At 40.5% G+C, this 21,308-nt stretch overlaps 1 protein-coding gene and 1 long non-coding RNA gene across 2 annotated transcripts; one reads left to right on the top strand and one right to left on the bottom strand.

Annotated features, from left to right (window-relative positions):
* Nucleotides 1-2,397: 2,397 nt before the first annotated feature.
* On the bottom strand, nucleotides 2,398-3,605 carry LOC125250477 (THAP domain-containing protein 6-like). The gene is made up of 4 exons (XM_048163075.1): nucleotides 3,601-3,605; nucleotides 3,229-3,421; nucleotides 3,040-3,144; nucleotides 2,398-2,653 (listed from the first exon to the last, which is right to left on the bottom strand). The coding sequence occupies exons 1-4, from the start codon at nucleotides 3,603-3,605 to the stop codon at nucleotides 2,399-2,401; spliced, it is 558 nt and encodes a 185-aa protein (XP_048019032.1). The 3' UTR covers nucleotide 2,398.
* A 9,809-nt stretch (nucleotides 3,606-13,414) lies between these two features.
* LOC125256433 lies at nucleotides 13,415-17,172 on the top strand. The gene is made up of 2 exons (XR_007182114.1): nucleotides 13,415-16,180; nucleotides 16,622-17,172. It is a non-coding gene; the product is annotated as an uncharacterized LOC125256433 (long non-coding RNA).
* Nucleotides 17,173-21,308: the final 4,136 nt, after the last annotated feature.

Here is a 21,308-nt window from a genome sequence, read left to right as displayed (position 1 = left end):
AATAGTTCACAAAATTCTGGATAAATTTGTGATTCTGGATGAATCACATATTTTTGCTGTGATCGTACTTGTCAAATAGATGTAGCCGGATAATTGTCATTTAGAAATAAGATGGTGTAAATGTTTGAATCAATATTCTTTTTTACAATTAATCATCTTCCTTTAATAAAGATATTTGCTGTTTTCAGATTATATATATTTTTTAATTTCTAATTTTTTTGAAATCCCTACCTGATGCCCGAATTGAATTGAAGAGAAGCTCCAAATGATCCTGGCTAAATCGGTAAGTGCAGATGTACCGCTGAAATCGTAGCTGTTCGGGAATCATCAACATTAGGGTCTGTCTGTCTGTCACCTTCAAAAAAAAAAAAAAAATAGTAAATTTGATCATGGCAAAAATCAAGATACTCTTAAGAGAGCACAATGTAATTTTGTTCACTGAAAGTTGTAAATGGTCTTGATGTGACAATATATTGACATGCCATTCCAGTGACCAATAGATAATAATAATAGAACATATCTAATAATAGAACATTTTCTCTTTATAGAGAAGATAAGTTAGTGTCTAAGGGCAAATGATACGTAATATAAGTTAATTGTAAATTCCAAAAACTTTGGGGCTTTTGAGAAAACATTCAGGGAAGATCCCGAGAAGCCACCCCATTACACTGTCTTTGGTTGATAATTGTTTTTTCCTAGTACATAAAATATGGTGCGTATCACAAAATTACTGCATGCTCCTTAAGAGTATAAATTAGTGTCAGGGTAGGGAACCTTTAAGCAAATGATTTACCTCTAGGACATTTGTCCAGCTAAGATCAATTTTAGACCAGAACTGGGAAGGTTTGAAAATATGAACATAGTGCCATACATACCATTTTGCCACCTCTAAGAACTGAAAAATACTTAGACATAGAAGAATATATAGAAGAATGTCAACAGAAACAAAAAGATCAGAACAAGGGAACAAGAGCATCATACAAACTTATGATGTGTACGCTTCACTTGAACAGAAGCTTGACAATTTTGAATAACCTTTTTGATTGGTGAAGGGGTGTGCCATCTTTCATCACCAAACTGATCAAATATTCCCTGGCTCTCAACAAGAACTCTACTCTATCACTCCAATTCCAAGAACTCAGGGGACTTTTGAACCCTTTGGCACGTGGATTGCGGCTGTTCATTATGTCAAAGAGCCTGTCAATCATCTAAAAGCAAATGTTTGCATAAAGAGAAAGCATTTGATTAATCACCATTTTTGCATAGTATTACCTCAATGAATTCAGCCGTTGCTTCACAGTGTTTAAACTGTGAATAGCCAAGGTCTCTCAATGTGCGCAGAGCTACGGCGACTGAGTGACTCAGTGTCTGTGCAGCCAAAGACACGCACATGCTTGTCTGTTATCTTGTTGGCTGCATGCAGTCCATCTTTAACTTGAACATCATTTAGATGAACAATGAATGTCCAGTTGATCTGGCCAGTGCTGCTGGTTATTGGACTGTAAGCCAACATATTGCGAGCCAGCTTCAACATGTGGCAAGCATCCATAATCACGAACACCTTCTCACCCGTCACTGGATGTGCAAAAAAGGTTTTTAAGGGCTCAAGAGGGTTTGCCTTTAATTGGCACCCAAGCTGGGTGCACATGCTAATATTGGAGGCATGTCCATCCATTGTGACACACACCACTCTTATTCCACGCTTATGCAGTTCCTCCAAGGCATGCACAATTAAGACCTTCTGTGTATCTGGTGACAGAGAGTTGGTCAGATAGTAGGCAATTGGAGCTTTCCAATGGCCTTGTCGGCCAACCACCATAAAAACAAGAGCCTCGGTGGCAACATCAGTTTCATTCAAACCATCCCCCATATCCACAAATCCAGACATTTTCTGTGTATGAGGATTGTAATGAACATGTTTTTTGATAGCCATGGCATCCAACATGAGAGTTACACATCCGTATTTAGCTGGGTCTTCTTCTTGTCGTCTTTTCAACATGTCCAACATCATCATGTTGAGGCCAGGTTTGGAATCCACAGAACTCATCCACCTTTGTAAAATGAAAAGTAGTTAATTAATGTATTAAACCATTTTGTGCAATCAAATGAATCAAATTAAATAAAATATACCTCTGTAATGTATGTGGATGTGGGAGGTTTAAAAGGAGAGACTTTCTCAAATAGTTATAGGCTTTTGGGCCATGTAAGTGAAGAGTGAGGGCAAACTCCCTCTGTACTTTTGTGTACTCGTGGCCCTGTTTTGACAAGAGGTCTATTGGAAGATCTGAAATTCAGTTATAACAGACTAAGTGTTTTTGCAAAAATAATGGAAATAATAATACAATAATACTAATTGTCATTATATTGGGAAAGTGTACACATAAGATATGCATAAAGTTCAAAGTTTTTTTTTTTTTTTTTTTTTTTTTTTTTTTAGAAATTTTTTGTAGAAATTGAGCCTTTCTTTCAGCTCTTCGTTTATGAGGTTCTTCCCCTTCAGATCTTCAAGAAGATCATACGCAGTCCTCTTTGCCCTCTGTTCTCTGTCCTTCAAATTCCTCATCTCTCGCTCCAGACTCTCCACTCTAGCCAAAGCTTCACAGAGTCTGTTCTTTAAATCAGTGGGAGATGCAGGTAATGCATAGGTGTGGTCCTAACAGAAAGAAGGATTATAACACACACCTTGTACTGTGAGATTGACATGCTGCTATTGGGTAGAAGATTGAGAATGCCAAGATGTAGATTAAACCGGTTTAAAAACTAATTTATTCCATCCGCAATTTTTTTGAAATCCCTACCTGATGCCCGAATTGAATTGAAGAGAAGCTCCAAATGATCCTGGCTATTTTTTTTGGCTTTTTTTGATAGCCATGGCATCCAACATGAGAGTTACACATCCGTATTTAGCTGGGTCTTCTTCTTGTCGTCTTTTCAACATGTCCAACATCATCATGTTTAATCTATTAAATAACACTGTTTTTTTTCCCCTTTTCTCTCTCTTTAATATGGGATATGGGTTTTACTAGAACAAATACTCACAGCATTAGGCAGAGGAGGATCAGTGTCTTGGAAATGCTGAGAACAGTCCACTGACAGGCTCTCCTCAGCTTTCCTTGAGGCTTGTGTAGTCCTGATTACAACAGGCTAAAAATGAAATAAAATTATAAACAAATCACCATTTTATGGCAAGCAATTAAATCCTTATAAATCTAGTGATGATAAACCTACTCTTTGTAGATGAGTCGGGAAACTGAAAATAGATGGTTTTGCTCCATCCCTTATTCTGACAGTCTGACCTGTCCTGTCAAAGTCTTCCGGCTTGAAGTGTTCACTGCATAGCACAGAGAACTCGCTTGCAGAAAAACCTTCCCTTCTTATAGCTACTTCCCACTGTCTCCTCAACTCTTTATCTCTGGGAAACCTTCAATGTATGAGAACAGTTAGCTGGATAGCCAACTAGTAAATATAGAAAAAACCCACAATGATTCTGTTTTGTATGGAAGCCCTGAACCGCATGGTGAAAAAAAAAACTTGGTGGGGAGAAAAACAAAACTTATCTCATTATTTCGACATAATTAAGTTGTTATTTCAACATAATACGTCATTATTACGACATAATATCTCATTATTTCAAGATATTAAGTCGTTATTTCGACATAATAAGTCATTATTATGACATAATATCTCGTTATTTCAAGATATTAAGTCGTTATTTCTAGATATTAAGAAGTTATTTCCATAGACATAAACATATAGGCTAGCCAACTAGTAAGATTCACAAAATCAAATGTCAGTCACTTAGCCGAAACAAGTACTTGTCATTAAAGTCGGTTTTAAGAAAATAAAGATGCATATTTAAATTTCAGGAAATTTAGTTTATAAAATAAGACATTGTATACGCTATAAAACTATATTAGAAATCATGTAAACTCATGTCTCATGAGTTTGGTCCATGGTCCTCATATGCAGTCTTCTAGTATCGCAGACTAACTTGTCTTTCTGACCATAGCATCAAATCACTATTCACATCACTGGTATTCTTTTGTTAATCTAGGCTATGTTTATAACTGTCACAGATCCCTTGTCTTCCTGAACTCCATTTCCCATGATCCTCCTGTTCTTCACACCTGCACTCACTTCCCTCGTCATCTCCCCATCATCACCGATCATCATCACCTGGACTTCCTCGTTAGCACTCCCTTTATATTGAACTCACTCCCTTCACTCCTTGTCTGTTCTTTATGTTGTATTGTGTGTTTATGCTTTGGCTTATTGTGGATTTCCGTTGATGCCTCATCTCTATTGCATACAGCACCGTAACAGAAGAACGGACCAAAACCGCTGGACTTCCACAATTCAAAGGATGGTTATTTTCCTTATTCCTGTACCCCCGAAGTCTCTCAAGACGGAGGAAAGGCTATGCCGTTTACGGCAGAGTGGCAGACCATTGGAGAGGTATGTGGAGGAGTTTTTGGAGGTCTCTTATTTGGTGAGCTGGCCTGATGCCAGTCTTAATGCTGTGTTTCTGATGGGACTGGACAAGGACGTAATTCGTTATAATGAACCGCCTGTAGTTTCTCCTTAGTCAATTCTCTAAATCTAATTCTCTTTTTAAATGGTTCTAATTTTGAAGTCGACAAAATTCAAGAGAACCAGAATTGTCCTTGTCCAGCCCCATCAGCAGCTTATCGGGCCTCGCCAGCTCACCTCACCCCAGAACCCTGCACATACCGCTTCAACGGTTCCTAGGCTGCATCCAAAACCGCATACTTCTCTACTATATATGTAACAGGTATACAAAGTATACAGCTAAATATTGTTATAATTCACACAAAATTGTTCTATTGTACGTTTTATGATACCTGATCTAAAGGTGCGCTTCTCCTTTAAGTGATGCGAGGTCACAGTATGACCTAATTTCCTGTCCTGTCTCCTCCTCTTCCCTTTGGAACTGTGATTCAATGGAAGAGGTAGGTTTCTTTTGTCATCCTGTTAATTTTATTTAATCCTTATGTTAATTATATCTTTTATATCTTTATTTCAACCCAAACTTATGTGTAAAGTACTATTTTATCTATCCTTGGGATTATTTTTGTTATTTTACATTCTTTGAGGAATATTTCTGTCTTTTATGTGAAACAAGCACATGGTAATGGAGGCGCACCATATTTGTTTTATAGAGTGTTATAAGGGCCACTCAATCTGAGGCTGCTTATTTGTCTCTATTGATACAGGTATGTTTTTCTGTATATATTTTCCTTATGTTCATGTTTTCTTCCGCCCCTTTTGAACTGTGATTCAATGGAAGAGAGTGTTATAAGGGCCACTCAATCTGAGGCTGCTTATTTGTCTCTATTGATACAGTAAAAAGATCCAGTGAATCGGCTGCTTGCTGTCCCGTGTCTGTCTCTTCATCCACACAACGTAACACAACGCAGACCAAGTTTTAATACCCGGTGTCGCTGGCCGCACATCACGCTGGGCATAAACGAGCCGCACGGGTTACACGTGGTGCCGTGAACCTTGGGTTTCGCATGATCGGCTGTTCACCGATCGCCGGAGTCGCTGCTTCAACAGACGACGGGTGCGCTGTTACGAATCGCTGGAGGAGTGTTTAGCTGGCCGCGGAGGCCGCAGCTCGTTTCATCTCGTCACCTGTGTTCAACCAGTTCACTCTATCTGCTGCTCACATCAAGTAGGACGGCTTTAATCGAACGATTGCTTTTTGTGAGGTATGGTTGATAACTGTTTTGTTTCTATCGACTACTATTCGCTGCATATACACTTTGATGTGTGTTGAACTGTTCCGTGAAACTGAACACTCATTATAAAGGAGTTTGATCGTCACGTGGAACATTTTTTTTTTCTCATTCTCCGTGCAACTGTATGCTGAACTGTTCTTCGCGCTGCTGCACGCTCATAATAACGGAGGTTTTTGTGATCGTCACATACGTAAGTTTTTTTTTTTTTGTTTTTTTTTTTTTTTTTTTTTCTCTCTCTCTCCGTGACACGTCACACTGAACTGCTTTGAAAGAGCATTATTACATGTGTTTCTGCAAAGTGTATATATTTTTCTGCATACTATGTTGTGTCTTTAGTGCTTTTAATTCCATTTCCTGCATATCTCTTGGTGTTTACTATTCAAGTTGAGTCATGTTTGAGGACACTGTTAGTCAAGATAACTTTAGCTCTGTGCGAAAACCTAACGCCATGTTTCCAGTATGCAGGGGTAGTGGGGCTGTGTATAGTCGTCCTGACAAAATGTCTGAAACTCCACCTCAATGTTTTGGGAGGGGAAGGGCATTCTTTAATGCAGAAATTGGCCATGTACATGCATCTGATTCAGCTATTGGTACCTCAGTGGGCCCTACTGCCTGTTCCACACCTTTTGCACGCTCAAACGCTGATAATGTTTTTACTCCAGAGTCTTTAGGTGGTTTTATTTCTGACTTAGCTCAGAAAATTGGCGAAAGCATTTCGGCCAGTCTCAATTTAACACAACAACCCAGCCAAATGCAGTCTAAGTCAAATGTGCAGCATTCAGATGACTGTGCTGATATTTCAAAATTGAAAGTGATTGTCCAACATGATGTGACACCTCCACCATTATTTAGAGGTGATCGAAGTGATTCATTTACTGTGCACGAATGGGAGGACATGATGTACAGTTATTTGAACAGTAAGAAATGCACTGATGAAACTGCTTCTAATCTCATTTTGAGCAGATTGGCTGGAAAAGTGTCCTTACGTAAGTGTCCTTACGTAGCTTCCCAGGGCAGACTACTGCAGTACTCCCCGCCACAGTGTTTGATATACTGAAGCGTAATTTCAGCGAGTTAACTTACTCGAACATGCCTATGGCTGACTTCTACAACACTCTTCCTAAGGTGGACGAGAGTCCAATGGACTACTGGATACGGCTGAATAAGGCGATCGATGTGGCTGATGAGTATTTACGTAGACGCAACAAGTGTGTTGAGGATCCTGCAGCTGAAGCTGTTATGATGTTTGTCTCTCACTGTCCAGATCCTGGCCTTGCTTTGTCTTTTCAGTTCAAGCCTGCTGAACAGTGGAGTGCTGCTGAGGTTCAAGAGTGACTGGATTGTCACCGCGGGAACCTGAAAAGAACTTCTGCTAGAACCCAACGTTACTCACCTGTGTTCGCCTGCCATCAGGACACTGTGACTGTCCGTGACGATCCTGTATTGAGTTCTCCCAAACAGCCTGAACCCTCCTCAGGTCAGTCACCATGTTCGTATGGTCAGCTCAACCCTAACGCTGTCCCTTTTACTCCTAACAATAGTATGCAACAGTTAGTCGGCATGATGGATAAAGTTCTGTCTCTCTGCACTGCCTCACTGTCCTCGTCCAATCCTGGATGTAATGTCACAACATCAGACCCCAAGCCTAGTGTGAGCCCAGCATGTAAAGTATGTCGATCTAAAGAGCACACTACACATTCTCATTGCATGCGGCAGAGGCTTTGCCGTAACTGCTTCAAGCCTGGACACTTTAAGAGTGATTGTCCAAAGACGACAAGCTTTGAGCCTCATTCTTCTGCCACTCAGTTAAACTAGATAGCCCATGTGTGGAAGGGGGTAGCATGGGCAGTGACATACTTCCCCTAAAAGATGAGTCAGACCCACATGAGATTTTTGTAAATAGTTGCAAGTTGCAGCCACCTGACAAAACGGTGCTGTATGTGGGATCTCAGAGAATCGATGGAGCTAGTGAACTGTTTTATGCTCCTGTGACTGTCAGTGGCCAGTCTGTACTGAATGGTTTGCTAGATTCTGGCAGTATGGCTTGCACCCTGAGTACGGAGAGTGAATCCAAGTTGCGTGCCGAAGGGTTCTTTCGCAACCTTCAGTAGATCCTGGTAACGTGGTCCTAGTGGGCTGTGGTGGTCTTACTATTCAGCCTAAGTGCACATATGACCTGGAAATCGAAGTCTATGGATTCAAGTTCATCGTACCTACTTTAGTAGTGCCTGGACAGAAAGATGAGTTCATCATTGGCAGTAACGTTATCAAATGTGTGCTTAAGAAGATGAAAGCCGAAAAGAAATACTGGGAAGTAATTTCATGTGAAAACAGCAATCCTGAGTCTGAAGAGTTCCTTGAGCTTTTGAGCTGTATTTCTCGTTGGTCTGGTCCTCGCCAGCCTGTTAAGCTCAGCACGGTGAAGCTCTGTCAAGCAGTTACCTTACTTCCCAGAAGTGAACACCTGGTCTGGGGAAAACTTCCTGCTAATGTTAATGTTTCCCCAGGAAGCACAGTCATCGTTGAACCCACTTCTTCACGTTCAGCACCCCGTCATGTTCTTGTGGGACGCGTAGTGAGCCCTATGTGGGGTGATCGATGGGTGCCGATGAAGATTTTGAACCCCACACAGTCTCCAATAACTCTTCGTCGTAATGCTAAGCTGGCTGATGTGTCTCCTTGTTTGGCAGTAGAGGATGTTGCTGTCACGCAAAATCTATGCAGATCTCATGATGTTCCTGATACAGCTTTCCCCAAGCCCGTGTCATCTGTCGATCCTGTTAGGTTATTGCATGAGTACGGCTTGGATGACATTAATATCGATGAGTGTGAAGTCTCCGACTTATGGAAGGAGAAGTTGGCAAGTGTTATCGTGTCTTATCGTGATGTTTTCTCCAGAGACCGACTTGATTGTGGAGAGGCGAAGGACTTTGTACACAGGATACATTTATGTGATGAACGTCCTTTCCGTCTGCCTTACCGCCGAATCCCTCCTGCCCACTATCATAAGTTGTGAGAAGTTCTTTCAGAGATGGAAGAAAAAGGCATTATCAGCAAATCAGTTAGCGAGTACGCATCTCCCTTGGTAATGGTTTGGAAGAAGGATGGATCATTAAGAGTCTGCACTGATTTTCGCTGGCTTAATGCAAAGACCATAAAAGATGCTCATCCTTTGCCCCATCAGGCGGATTGCCTGGCCGCTCTTGGTGGCAATCTTCTATTCAGCTCTGTGGACTTAACATCTGGATTTTATAACGTCCCACTCCATGTATCTGATCGGCATTACACAGCATTCACAACGCCCATGGGCTTATATGAATATAACCGTCTCCCCCAGGGCCTGTGTAACAGTCCAGCATCCTTTATGCGCATGATGCTCAGCGTATTTGGAGATCTTAACTTTTCCAGCCTCCTTTGCTATCTCGACGATTTGCTGGTTTTCACCCGTTCTGAAGAAGAGGCATTGAAACGCTTAGAAGTGGTGTTTGCACGGTTGAGAGCTAGTAATTTGAAGTTGGCTCCAAAAAAGTGTCACTTCCTCAGGCGTTCCATCAAGTTTTTGGGCCATGTGATCAGTGGTTCAGGAGTTTCAGTGGATGAAGATAAGGTTGCAGTCATTGCTGCCTTTCAGAAGAAAGACCTAATGAAAGAGGATGGCAGCACACATTCGCCAAAGAGAATTAGATCGTTTCTGGGCATGGTTCTTTACTACCAGAGCTTCATCCCTGGCTGCTCACAAGTTGCAAAGCCATTGTTCAAGTTGACTGCTGGTCAAAAGTGTTTGGTGAAAGGCAGAAGTCGTCGTAATAGTAATGGCACTTTCCGGGAGTTGACTCCTCATGACTGGACTCCTGACTGTGATGTCGCCTTCGAGGAGTTAAAGAGAGCCCTTGTCGAGAGCGTGGTGTTGGCCCACCCTGACTTTGAGCGTCCCTTCATCCTCTGCACTGACGCATCATTGAATGGCCTTGGCGCAGTGCTCTCTCAAGTCACTGTTGGCGAGGATAAAGCACGTCCTATAGCGTTCGCCAGCAAGTCTTTGAACCACAGCCAAGCCAATTACCCTGCACACAGGCTGGAGTTCTTGGCCTTGAAATGGTCCATATGTGACAAGTTCAGCCATTGGCTTAAAGGCCATGAGTTCACTGTATGGACCGATAATAATCCGCTCACGTACATCATGACAAAACCTAAACTGGATGCGTGTGAGCAGCGCTGGGTTTCAAAACTTGCCCCGTACAACTTTAAGATCAAGTACATCCCTGGAAGGCTAAATGTTGTGGCGGATGCGCTCAGTCGCGACCCGTTTGTCAAGCCGGTGAGTCAGCGAATTCTGACCGAGCCTTACTCCGAGCTGCTGAAGCATGTACACAGTGTTGAAGATGATTCTGTACAGAGAGCATTCCATCTCACATGCCAGCCACAAACACTTGGCACTGAACGCGATCAAAATTCTGAAATGGATGTTTCTATGACTGCTGAGGATGTGTCTTCCATCTTGTCGTCTTGTGGTGATTGGGATTTAGGAGCAGTATCCAGAGCAACGTCCCTAGCTGATCACATGAGCTCTTTAATTCCTGCCTGTCAAGATGTCTCCCATGCTTTTTCATTGTCCGAATTGCAGTGTCAGCAGCACAATGACGCAGTTATTTCACGGGTGTCCTTCTATGTCACCAGGAAGCGCAGACCTTCAAGGCGCGAACGTGTGAATGAGGATTTGCGTGTATTGAGGATTTTAAAGCAGTGGGACAAACTCTTTTTGCTCAATGGCATTCTGTACAGAGCCATCAAAGATCCACTCACAAAGCATAAGAGAATTCAGTTCGTCCTTCCTGAATCCCTGAAACAGCAAGCTCTCTCTGGTGTTCATGATTTGGCCGGTCACCAGGGCCAGCCACGTACACTGTCTTTAGCCCGCCAGAGGTTTTATTGGCCTGGGATGGAAAGTGATGTTCGTGATTACGTCAAGACTTGTACCCGTTGTGTCCTGAGTAAAACTCCAGAGCCAGCTGCAAGAGCACCCTTGGAGAGCATCAAGACTACTGCCCCATTGGAGCTCGTTTGTATTGATTTCTGGTCTGCCGAGGATAGGCACAATAAATCTGTGGATGTCTTGGTAATCACAGATCATTTCACCAAGCTAGCTCACGCTTTTCCATGCCAGAACCAATCGGCTAAGAGTGTTGCGAAGAAACTCTGGGATGGCTTCTTCTGTGTTTACGGCTTCCCTCAGCGTATCCATTTGGATCAGGGAGCAAATTTTGAGAGCGAGCTGATAGCAGAGCTCCTTGATCTTGCTGGTGTCGACAAGTCACAAACTTCCCCGTACCACCCAATGGGAAATGGTGGAACTGAGAGGTTTAACAGAACGTTAAGTAACATGTTGAGATCGCTTCCACCCAGATCTAAACAAAAGTGGCCACAGTTAGTGCAAACGATGACATTCGTGTATAACTGCACTGCCCATGAAACAACTGGATTTGCCCCTTTTTACCTGATGTTTGGAAGGGTGCCGAGATTACCTGTTGACCTCATGTTTTCAAGTGTGCTTCGTGATGAGTCAGTCTGTGATTACAATGACTATGTTCAATCTCTTGTCAGTGATCTACAGTCTGCTATGGTGCTGGCTCAAAAGAATTCTACTGCAGAACAGAAACACCAGTCTGATCAATACAACAAGAGAGTCAAGGGATTGCCTCTATCTATTGGTGATCAAGTTCTTATCGCCAACAAAGGCTGTCGAGGTAAACGGAAGCTTGCCGATAAATGGGAACCCACCATGTACTCTGTTGTCGCTTCGAAACCTTCCTTGCACATTTATAAGATCCGTGACAGATCTGGTCATGAGAAAGTGGTACATCGGAATCTCTTGTTGCCAGTTAACTTTCTTCCTTTGCCCACAACAGAGTTTGAGTTTTCTGTTGGTGAATGTACTGGTGATGGTCCTTGTTCCTCACCTTCTCAATCTGTATGTGATGTAACTGAGTCAACAATACCTGTCACTAATGCTTTGTCACATGCAGAGTCTCTATCTGTCATTTCTCACATGGCTGTGTGTGATGATGATTGTACAGCTTCTTGGGTCTCATCTCATTCTTTTCAAGATGTTTCTGAAGCACAAGCTGATTTATCTGTTGTTGATCCTGTAGTGATTTTTACTTTGTCCATCAAAGGACACAAAGTAAAATAGGGATTGGTACTCAAGTCACCGCTGACGTTGTGATTTTTGGACACACGTCTCTTAAGGTGTGGTTATGAGTACATCAGATGACCACTTCCCCCCCCCCCTTTCCCTTTATTAACAAAAAGATAAACAAGAATAACTAACACAACTACTAAATGAATACTATGAATGATAAAGGAATAAAGTGCATAAGCTACATAGAATACAAGTGATTAAGTTGGGTGTGGCTATGGAAGAGTTACGCTATCTTATGGAAAGATAAACTGTTTCTCTGAAAATAATAAGGTGGAGAACCTTATTATGCACCAAACAAATAAACGAAAGATTATTTGTTATTAACTAAAATCAGCTATATTACATCTAATGGAAGTTAGGAAATTATATACTGATAATATACAACAATGCCAAGGTCTCTGGAAAGAGGTTTGGTTAAGTGATATTTACGTTCCACTTGGTTGAGTCCAATGACGGTGACGTCTTCCACTGGTTGTGCTGGGTGACAATGCAGTGGGGAGAGGAGCCAGAAACTGTTTCAACAGTCTTGAACACGAAGCTCTGCTGGATGCTGATCTCCTGGAGCACCAAAGGGTCCTAAAATCTGGAACACGCAGATGAGGCCCTGGCGTAGGTGCAGAAGGTCCTTAACAATCTGGAACACGCAGACGAAGGTACCTTGGAATGAAGGTTTGCTCTCCCGAGCTTAACCTTGTTGCAGATGTCGTTACTGTCTCGCTGGACGGAAACTCTGAACGTAGTGTTAGTTGATGTCTCTTTCCTCACAAGCTGGAGGCTTAGAACGTAGTCGTCTCTGTTGCTGCCTCACAAGCTGTAGGCTCAGATCACGGGATCTGTTGTTGTCTCTCTGGATGGACCAGAGGCTCAGAACGGTGTTGTATCTGTTAATATCTGTCCCGTGCAGGACAGACTCAGAACAGTGTATCTGTTGTGTCTCAGCTTCGCAAGCCGGGACTCAGAACAATATCTGTTATGTCTTTCCCTGTTTGAAGGGCAGACTCAGAACAAAGAGGGTCTGTTGAAAGGGTACCTTTATCCCTTTCTGATGAGGAGGAGATTGCATTTTGGCACTTCTCCATTCGAGTGCTGTGATTGGCTGCTGGCATCAGAGGGGACACACAGAGTGTGGCCCACCCTTCTTTCTCCTGTGGAACTCATTTGCATAAAGCACAAAGTTGGAAGTCTTTACAGTGTCTTTAAAGTTTACCAATGCATTTCTCACTTTCCAAACCACCACCAGAATACCTTTGGCAATATTCTAAACGAATAGAGACTAAACATGATGGAAAAAGATTGAACTGTCATTCAATTCTACATTAACAGCTGAATTTGCATCAGAGGTTGCACTACAAATAGCTGTCACTGAGAATACTTATTTCTGTGAATAAGTATGAAATGGATGTGTAGTTTTCATCAGTTCTAAGGTTTTCAAACATAGTTTTGAATGGATTTGGATGGATCTTTGTGATCTCTCTGTTTCACCCATTTCTGCTAAGGTCCCGAGGAATTTTTATGGCAGTCTCTGGCCAACTTTAGGAAGTCGTGACTAGATGGGTGAAGGGCAGTAACTGCCTGTGGACCAATGAGAAGTCCTGTCCTTCCCAGGCTTGGTACAAGAGGTCTTCTTCTTACCCTCTAAGAGAGGTCTGGATGTTGTCCTTACATCTTTATCTGATGGCGTTGGACAGTTTGTTTGTGTTAGTCCACCAAGATCCAATCAAAATGTAGCAAACCTTTGTCCACTGTTACGGAGCGAGAGGGGCCCGGCCGTAAACTGGGCCCTGGAATTCATTACAACCCTGACACTGTAGCTAGTGCTTTTTCACCTACTGTCCCTGTTTCTACAGATTTGTACGATCCTGTGGTTGACAATAACCCTGACAATCGTTACATTACCAGGCTTGGTAGAGTAATTAAGCCTGTTCGTAGGCTGATTGAGTCAATGGTTCAACTTGAGACCTTACTTGGTGTGGAGTCCATATCTCCTGTTATTCATGTTTAAATCTGTATAGCATTGCTCTTTGATACTACTGAGTGTAATGTATTGTATTTTTCTCATGTGTATACTGTTTAAGCAAATGGTCTGAGTTTTTCAAAGTGTAAAAGGCACTTTGGTATGCCTACAACATGTGTAGTGGTTTGGCCAACTTCTTTCATGTTTGTATCCCTTAGTTGGGTAACTTTTCATGTTGAGAGTCTTCACTGTTTTTTTTCTGGGGTGTAGACCAGTGGTTCCCAACCACATTCCTGGAGTACCCCCAACACTGCACATTTTGCATGTCTCCTTGATCAAGCACACCTGAATCAAGTCATCAATTCATTAGCAGAGACTCCAAGACCAGAAATGGGTGTGTCAGACAAAGGAGACATGGAAAATGTGCAGTGTTGGGGGTACTCCAGGAATGTGGTTGGGAACCATTGGTGTAGACCATGTCATTCTCAAGATCTGTGCTCTTGTTTTTGTTATACTCTGGAATTTTGTGTAAATTCTGGGGGGTGAGTGTAACAGGTATACAAAGTATACAGCTAAATATTGTTATAATTCACACAAAATTGTTCTATTGTACGTTTTATGATACCTGATCTAAAGGTGCGCTTCTCCTTTAAGTGATGCGAGGTCACAGTATGACCTAATTTCCTGTCCTGTCTCCTCCTCTTCCCTTTTGAACTGTGATTCAATGGAAGAGGTAGGTTTCTTTTGTCATCCTGTTAATTTTATTTAATCCTTATGTTAATTATATCTTTTATATCTTTATTTCAACCCAAACTTATGTGTAAAGTACTATTTTATCTATCCTTGGGATTATTTTTGTTATTTTACATTCTTTGAGGAATATTTCTGTCTTTTATGTGAAACAAGCACATGGTAATGGAGGCGCACCATATTTGTTTTATAGAGTGTTATAAGGGCCACTCAATCTGAGGCTGCTTATTTGTCTCTATTGATACAGGTATGTTTTTTTGTATATATTTTCCTTATGTTCATGTTTTCTTCCGCCCCTTTTGAACTGTGATTCAATGGAAGAGAGTGTTATAAGGGCCACTCAATCTGAGGCTGCTTATTTGTCTCTATTGATACAGTAAAAAGATCCAGTGAATCGGCTGCTTGCTGTCCCGTGTCTGTCTCTTCATCCACACAACGTAACACAACGCAGACCAAGTTTTAATACCCGGTGTCGCTGGCCGCACATCACGCTGGGCATAAGCGAGCCGCACGGGTTACATATAGTAGGGGAAAAGCAGTAGGCGAGCGAAAAAGTATGTCCGAAACCGAAGTATTCATAAAAGAGTAGGCGAGAACTACCTGGGTGATGTCTAATCCTCGCGAGATTCGGACGTGCGTCTACTTAAAGTGCGTCCGAATATGCCAACTTACCTACTATATAGTAGAGAAAAATAGTACATGAAAGAACTAGTATGTCCGAAATCCTCAGTAATCATAAATGAGTAGTCGAGAAGTTCCCGGATGGCCTACTGCTCCCGCCCAGATTCTGAAGTGTTCATCCGATGGACACTCTTATATCCCAGGAGGCCACGGGAGAGGATACGTCACACTCGAACACGGAGGAGAAAAGCAGCGCGGATGTTTTCAAATGTGAGTATTAAAAACCAAAAACTTGGTTCCTTGTGTTAAAATTGCATTTGTTGAACTACTATAGAGGTGTAAAGACGCCTGTCAGTGTAGTATAGTTGTGATTTTGCTGTAAAAACACGTTTTATTGTGCTAAGAGGGGAGCTTCAATAAACACACGTTCGTCTCCAAAGTGGATTTACATGAATTCCAAACCATATACATCATAAAGTCGATTACTAAATGTTTATTTAACATCTGACAGGAAAACATTCAATAAGTATTGCAGATAATGAGTACGTCACAATATGAAATATACATCTGAGTGATGTGTGATGTAGAATTCACTGTTGTCAGCACTTTACATGAATGTAAGTAAATGTACATGAATGAATGTAAATAAACAAATGTACAAGTAACTAGACCTAAGTTATTTATTTTATTTGTCCGTTAGTAGCCTACTGTTGGTAAATTAAGGAACATTTGTGTTGGATAAAGTGTTAACACATCATCATGTAAATGTAGTATTGAGCACATAAATCTCAGAGGAAACATGAATCTTGTCTGAATGTTACAGGGACAGATGAGCACACGTGTTTATCCGGTGGAAAGAGGCTGATGAAGGAATGATGGCATCAATGGCTTTGAGTGAGTATACTACAGAAATTAATACAAATCTATTTAAATATTAACTTGTAGTTTATTTTAATTACTGTCATTTCAAACAGAGTTATTACAGCACTTCTGATTCTTGATGTCAGTATGTTTGCTGCAGAGCTTTTGTGGTGGAGCAGGACCTGCAAGGCAAGGTGATGGCGGCATTTGTGGGGAAAAGAAACCTGAATAATGAATGAATTTATATGTTTGGGTGAACTAACCCTTTAAGCCCCCAAATAGAAACTGTATGTATGCATTTATATTATGGTAGTATCTTGAAAAAGTAAACTTTAAGAGATAATCAGCTTTATTGAGTGTTTGTGCCCAAGACACTAACAAAAAAGATTTACAAAAATCACATTTACATTTATTTACAGGTTTGCTTTTGGCAAATGCCTTTATCAAAAGTGACATACAGTGCTCTTATTACAGGGATGATCCCCATGGAGTAACCTGGAGTAAAGTGTCTTGATTAAGGACGGTGACAGCTGCGGAGATAGAACCAGCAACATTCTGCTTACCTTTAGCCCACTACACCACTAAAATAATAAAGCTGAAACAAAAAAATAGCACGTAATTGTAAAAATATTGAATGAAATATGGCAGGAAACAGAATTCTGACATGAATTATTAAACGTTTCAATCAGTTTAAATGTTTTACATGTAGTCTTGTTCATGGAGAGCACATGAATGTTTGGAGCAGACACAGCAGCAGCCAGATTGTCCCGCACATCTTCTCCCACTCCTGCTTCAAGGTTGAGGGGTTCATCATCTCCCTCATCCTCTGGATCAAAGATGTCCCCATTGAGAGGAGCAGCAATGAGGGACATTATAGATGGCAAAGACAGGCAAAGGTGTTCATGGTGGTCAGCTGCTTCATCAGAATAAAGCTGCAGAATTGGCACAGCTGTGTGAGATGGCAGCAGGGCTGAAATATGCGATTGTAAGAACAATAAGTTTGAATAAAGCTTTGTTTCATGTGTTGTTGACTTATGTATTTATTTATTGTGATGATTACTTTTATTCATTCTATAACTCATTTAGGTTTCCTATTGTCCGTAAATAAAATATATTTATTTTATTCATGCATTCATTGCTTGACTGTAAATTGAGATGTGTTCACCTTGGTTGTATTTGTCTAGTGTTTATTCATGCATAGCTATGTCATATGACAAAACTTTACGTTTTGCTTGTTTTACTAATACATTATTTTCTGTAAAAAAGTTATATTTAAGTATTGGTCAGCATTTATTATTAAGTGTTAGGGTGGTCTAGCAATGCTGTTCATTCTGGGGTAATCTTTAGTAGTAATACATCAGTCTTCTCCAAAGGTGAGATCTTCAAGCAGCTGTCTGACATCTCCTTTGTGCAGATATTGCAAATGCTAATGAAAACCGTACAAGGTAGTGTTGTGAAGTTACTGGTGCTGTGAGGTGTTAGTGCACCTGTCACTCATATCTTTTTTATTATATTATTATTGCAGAACTAACAATGAGCAATCATAATGACAAATAAATAAATAGATTATATACACAGAAAAAAAGCACAATGACAAGGTTAAATATCTGAATAATTCAACATAAGGCTTAAAAAAAATATATAATTTTTTATTATAGGGATAAGGGAACGACAGTTAAATTCAACGAGAAAAAGGAAAACAGGAGATTTAAGCCATTTTTGCTTGTGGATAAAATTGTATGCATATAAAATAAAGAAATTAACAACATATTCAAGAGATCGCGATTTTTTAGTTATATAGCCTATCTTTAAGGATAAAACTGTGGGTCACATTAGTAGGGTAAAAAAAAAAAATCAATTTCAAGATATTTACAGACATGAATTAAACCTGTCACTCATATTTTTTTTTTTTTATTTTTTTTTATTAATGCCACAAACCAACAACAATACAATGAGATATATCATTTAAGTAAAAGAACAAAAACAAACCAGCAGCTAAAATAAGGTGAAAAAAAAAACAATGCCAGAGGACAAGAAAAAAAAAATATATATATATAAAACAAACAAAAGGAAAAGGGTGCTACTTTATACATCATATCTGCTTACAATTTTATAAGCTCGCATTGCCTTTTTACTTTTACAATTATGCAAAACAGAACAATACAGTTTGAAATCATTTTTAAAGCAAAAAAAAATTGGCTTGGAGAACCTGTCACTCATATCTTTTCAGTTGTTGCGCTTGTGATAACGGCGTAGGTCACATGATAACGTCAACATGGCGGATTATATCCGGATCACATTCATACTCAACGAGATTAGTACCTACTCTTTTAGGCTCGTAAAGTAAGTACTTACTGAAATTAAGTACCTACTCAGTGAGTAGGCGATTTCGGACGCAGCCCTAGACTCCTCAGACTCATCCTAAACCTCCCCAAGTATATTTTTTTGGGGGGGCCCCAAGTACCCGTGGGTGGGGTACATGTGGGGGACACATGTGGGTAGGGCTCCACCATGGCCGCCCACGGCACCTGTCCCACCGTGGCCTCCCACGACACCTGACCCGCCGTGGCGGCCCGCTGCACCTGCTCCGCCGTGGCATGCCAAGGCCCCTGACCTGCCATGGTTCATGGACCCGCCCTGGAGACCTCCACTCCAGTCCACTCCTCTCCCTGCACCAGCATGAGGTCTCCAGGGCACCCACCCCCCCTCCCCGTTGTTACATCTACGGCGTGAGGCCATGCCTACCGGGAGAGGGGGGGGGTAATGTCACAGATCCCTTGTCTTCCTGAACTCCATTTCCCATGATCCTCCTGTTCTTCACACCTGCACTCACTTCCCTCGTCATCTCCCCATCTTCACCGATCATCATCACCTGGACTTCCTCGTTAGCACTCCCTTTATATTGGACTCACTCCCTTCACTCCTTGTCCGTTCTTTATGTTGTATTGTGTGTTTATGCTTCGGCTCTGTGTTTCTTCATTAAAATACCCATTATTGTGGATTTCCGTTGATGCCTCATCTCTATTGCATACAGCACCGTAACAATAACAAGCATTAGGTAAGGTTACAGCTTATCATAAAATCCTATATTTAAATCTTCTGTGGTAAGTATACTATTGCGTCAAACTACCTGTAACGGCGTCAGTTTCTATTCCTACTATTTACATCTATATGGCTTGCCTTATTCGGCATATCAGGGTATCTCATTCATCCACTCTGTCTTCCCCTCACTATGGCCTATCGTGGCATCATACATATGATCTACATGGCATGTTTATACGCTGGCCTATCAGCCAACTTGGCTTTCATGCTCGAATGTGGCAATGTTACGGCCTATGCGGCAATCTTCACATCCTTAAAGCTATGGCAGAACGAAAAGATTAAGATTGGCAGAACGAAAAGATTATATGATTCTTTCTGTTAATGTTTCTGTTCAACATTCATTAAGTCTGTGCATTCATTATCTCTTTCTCTTTGGTAATATTTAGGAACGCATTCAAAGAATCCTCCAACTGGCCTTCATCTTCAGGCAGGATCTGCAAACGTCTGCTACCCTCCGGATTGTACTATGGACGAGGCCTACGCCAAAGAATTTTATCATTTATCTTTGATATTTACATTCATACTGTTTAATAAATTGTATTCGAACGTTTCTTTGCTTCCCGAGTCTTTCTGGTAGAACTGATATATCACTGATGTTATTGTTTGTTGATTTGGACATCTTATTTCCGTTTGTGGTTTTAACAACTTCTCTTCACCTCCGTGGTCCCTCTCGTTAAACTTTGTGGTTGGTTACACACATTAAGTTTATGAAATTACTTTTCACATCTTTTGCTAATTTCATCAATTAAATTGAAGTATTGCAGGTACTTTCTCAGCAAATAGCATTAATTTGCTGTGCATCTTTATATGGCATTAACTTAAAAGCATGCAAATAACGTTTTTTTAAAAACTGGTAAATAGCAAATCAATACAACACTATATACTGTATACATATTGATAACACTTATAAGTCAAAGTTTATTTTTACAGCACCATTTATACAACATAACCAACATGCTTTACAACACATCATAAAAACGTACCATAAAAGGAACAATAAAACACAGACAAATTAAATAATATTGACAATAAAAGGCCTGGTTTCACAAACTTAGATTAAGCCAGGATTAGGCCATAGATTAATTATGATATATAAGTATCTTTTATAAACATTCCTTAGAAAAATCATTACTGGTGTGCTTCTTGAGACAAAAAAACCATGATATATTTTAATGATATATTTTAAGATATCATTTAGGGAACATTAAAAGAGTTTTTAATAATAAATAATAGGCCTATAAATAATAATAAAGTCTTAAGATTTAAAAATGATAGTGTTGGTGCAGATCTAATGTGACGTGGCAGACTGTTCCAAAGATTATAGCAAAAGCACAGGGACAACATGCTTTTGCTATAATTACCTGTCTAACAGCTCTAGAAAGGTTGTGTAAAGATAAAAGATCAGAAAGATGGGGTGCAAGGTTATTCAAACATTTGTAAACAAAGAAAATATTTTAAAATCAACTCTAAAATGAACCAGCAGCCAATGGAATGATTCTAAAATATGGTCATTTTTTCAGATTTATTTTTAGGATTTTGCTGCTGCATTTTGTCTGTCTGGAGTCGTGCCAGGGTAATGGAGTTTGTACCATAATACAAGGAGTTACAGTCTAAGCAAGATGATAAAAGTGCATGAATCACATGTTCAAAAACTTGTGGAGAAAGGAAAGGCTGAACTTTGGTCAAAAGACGAAGATGAAAATGCAAGATATGACAACTGAGTTTACTTTTCAGGTTTCATATCACTGTCTAACAGAACACCCAGATTCTTAACAACAGTTTCGCTGAAGATGAAGTGATGCAATTGAGGTAGTACATCAATCTACCATCAGGAGGACAGAAATAGATAATATCTCTTTTATTTTCATTTAAATCTGAAAAAAAGCAGACATCCACATTTTAATGTCCTCTTAACAGACCAGCAAGGGCTCAAAGGTATTATATCCAGAACATTTGAGAAGAGATAAATCTGGGTGTCATCTGTGTAACAATGAAAGGACACACGTTTCCTAAAAATTAAACTCAAATGGAGCAAATATAATGAAAAAAGAGTCAAGGC

The sequence above is a fragment of the Megalobrama amblycephala genome, linkage group LG1 (genome assembly GCF_018812025.1).
Source record: "Megalobrama amblycephala isolate DHTTF-2021 linkage group LG1, ASM1881202v1, whole genome shotgun sequence".
Lineage (NCBI taxonomy): Eukaryota > Metazoa > Chordata > Actinopteri > Cypriniformes > Xenocyprididae > Megalobrama > Megalobrama amblycephala.
This window is presented reverse-complemented; position numbering and strand designations above follow the sequence as displayed.

Excerpts from the sequence above, each read along its gene's own strand:
- LOC125250477 (XM_048163075.1), bottom strand. Across the intron at positions 3,145-3,228 it reads TCCCGACTCATCTACAAAGA|CCTGTTGTAATCAGGACTAC; the intron begins GTAGGTTTATCA and ends TTTCATTTTTAG. Across the intron at positions 2,654-3,039 it reads ATCCTCCTCTGCCTAATGCT|GACCACACCTATGCATTACC; the intron begins GTGAGTATTTGT and ends TCTTTCTGTTAG.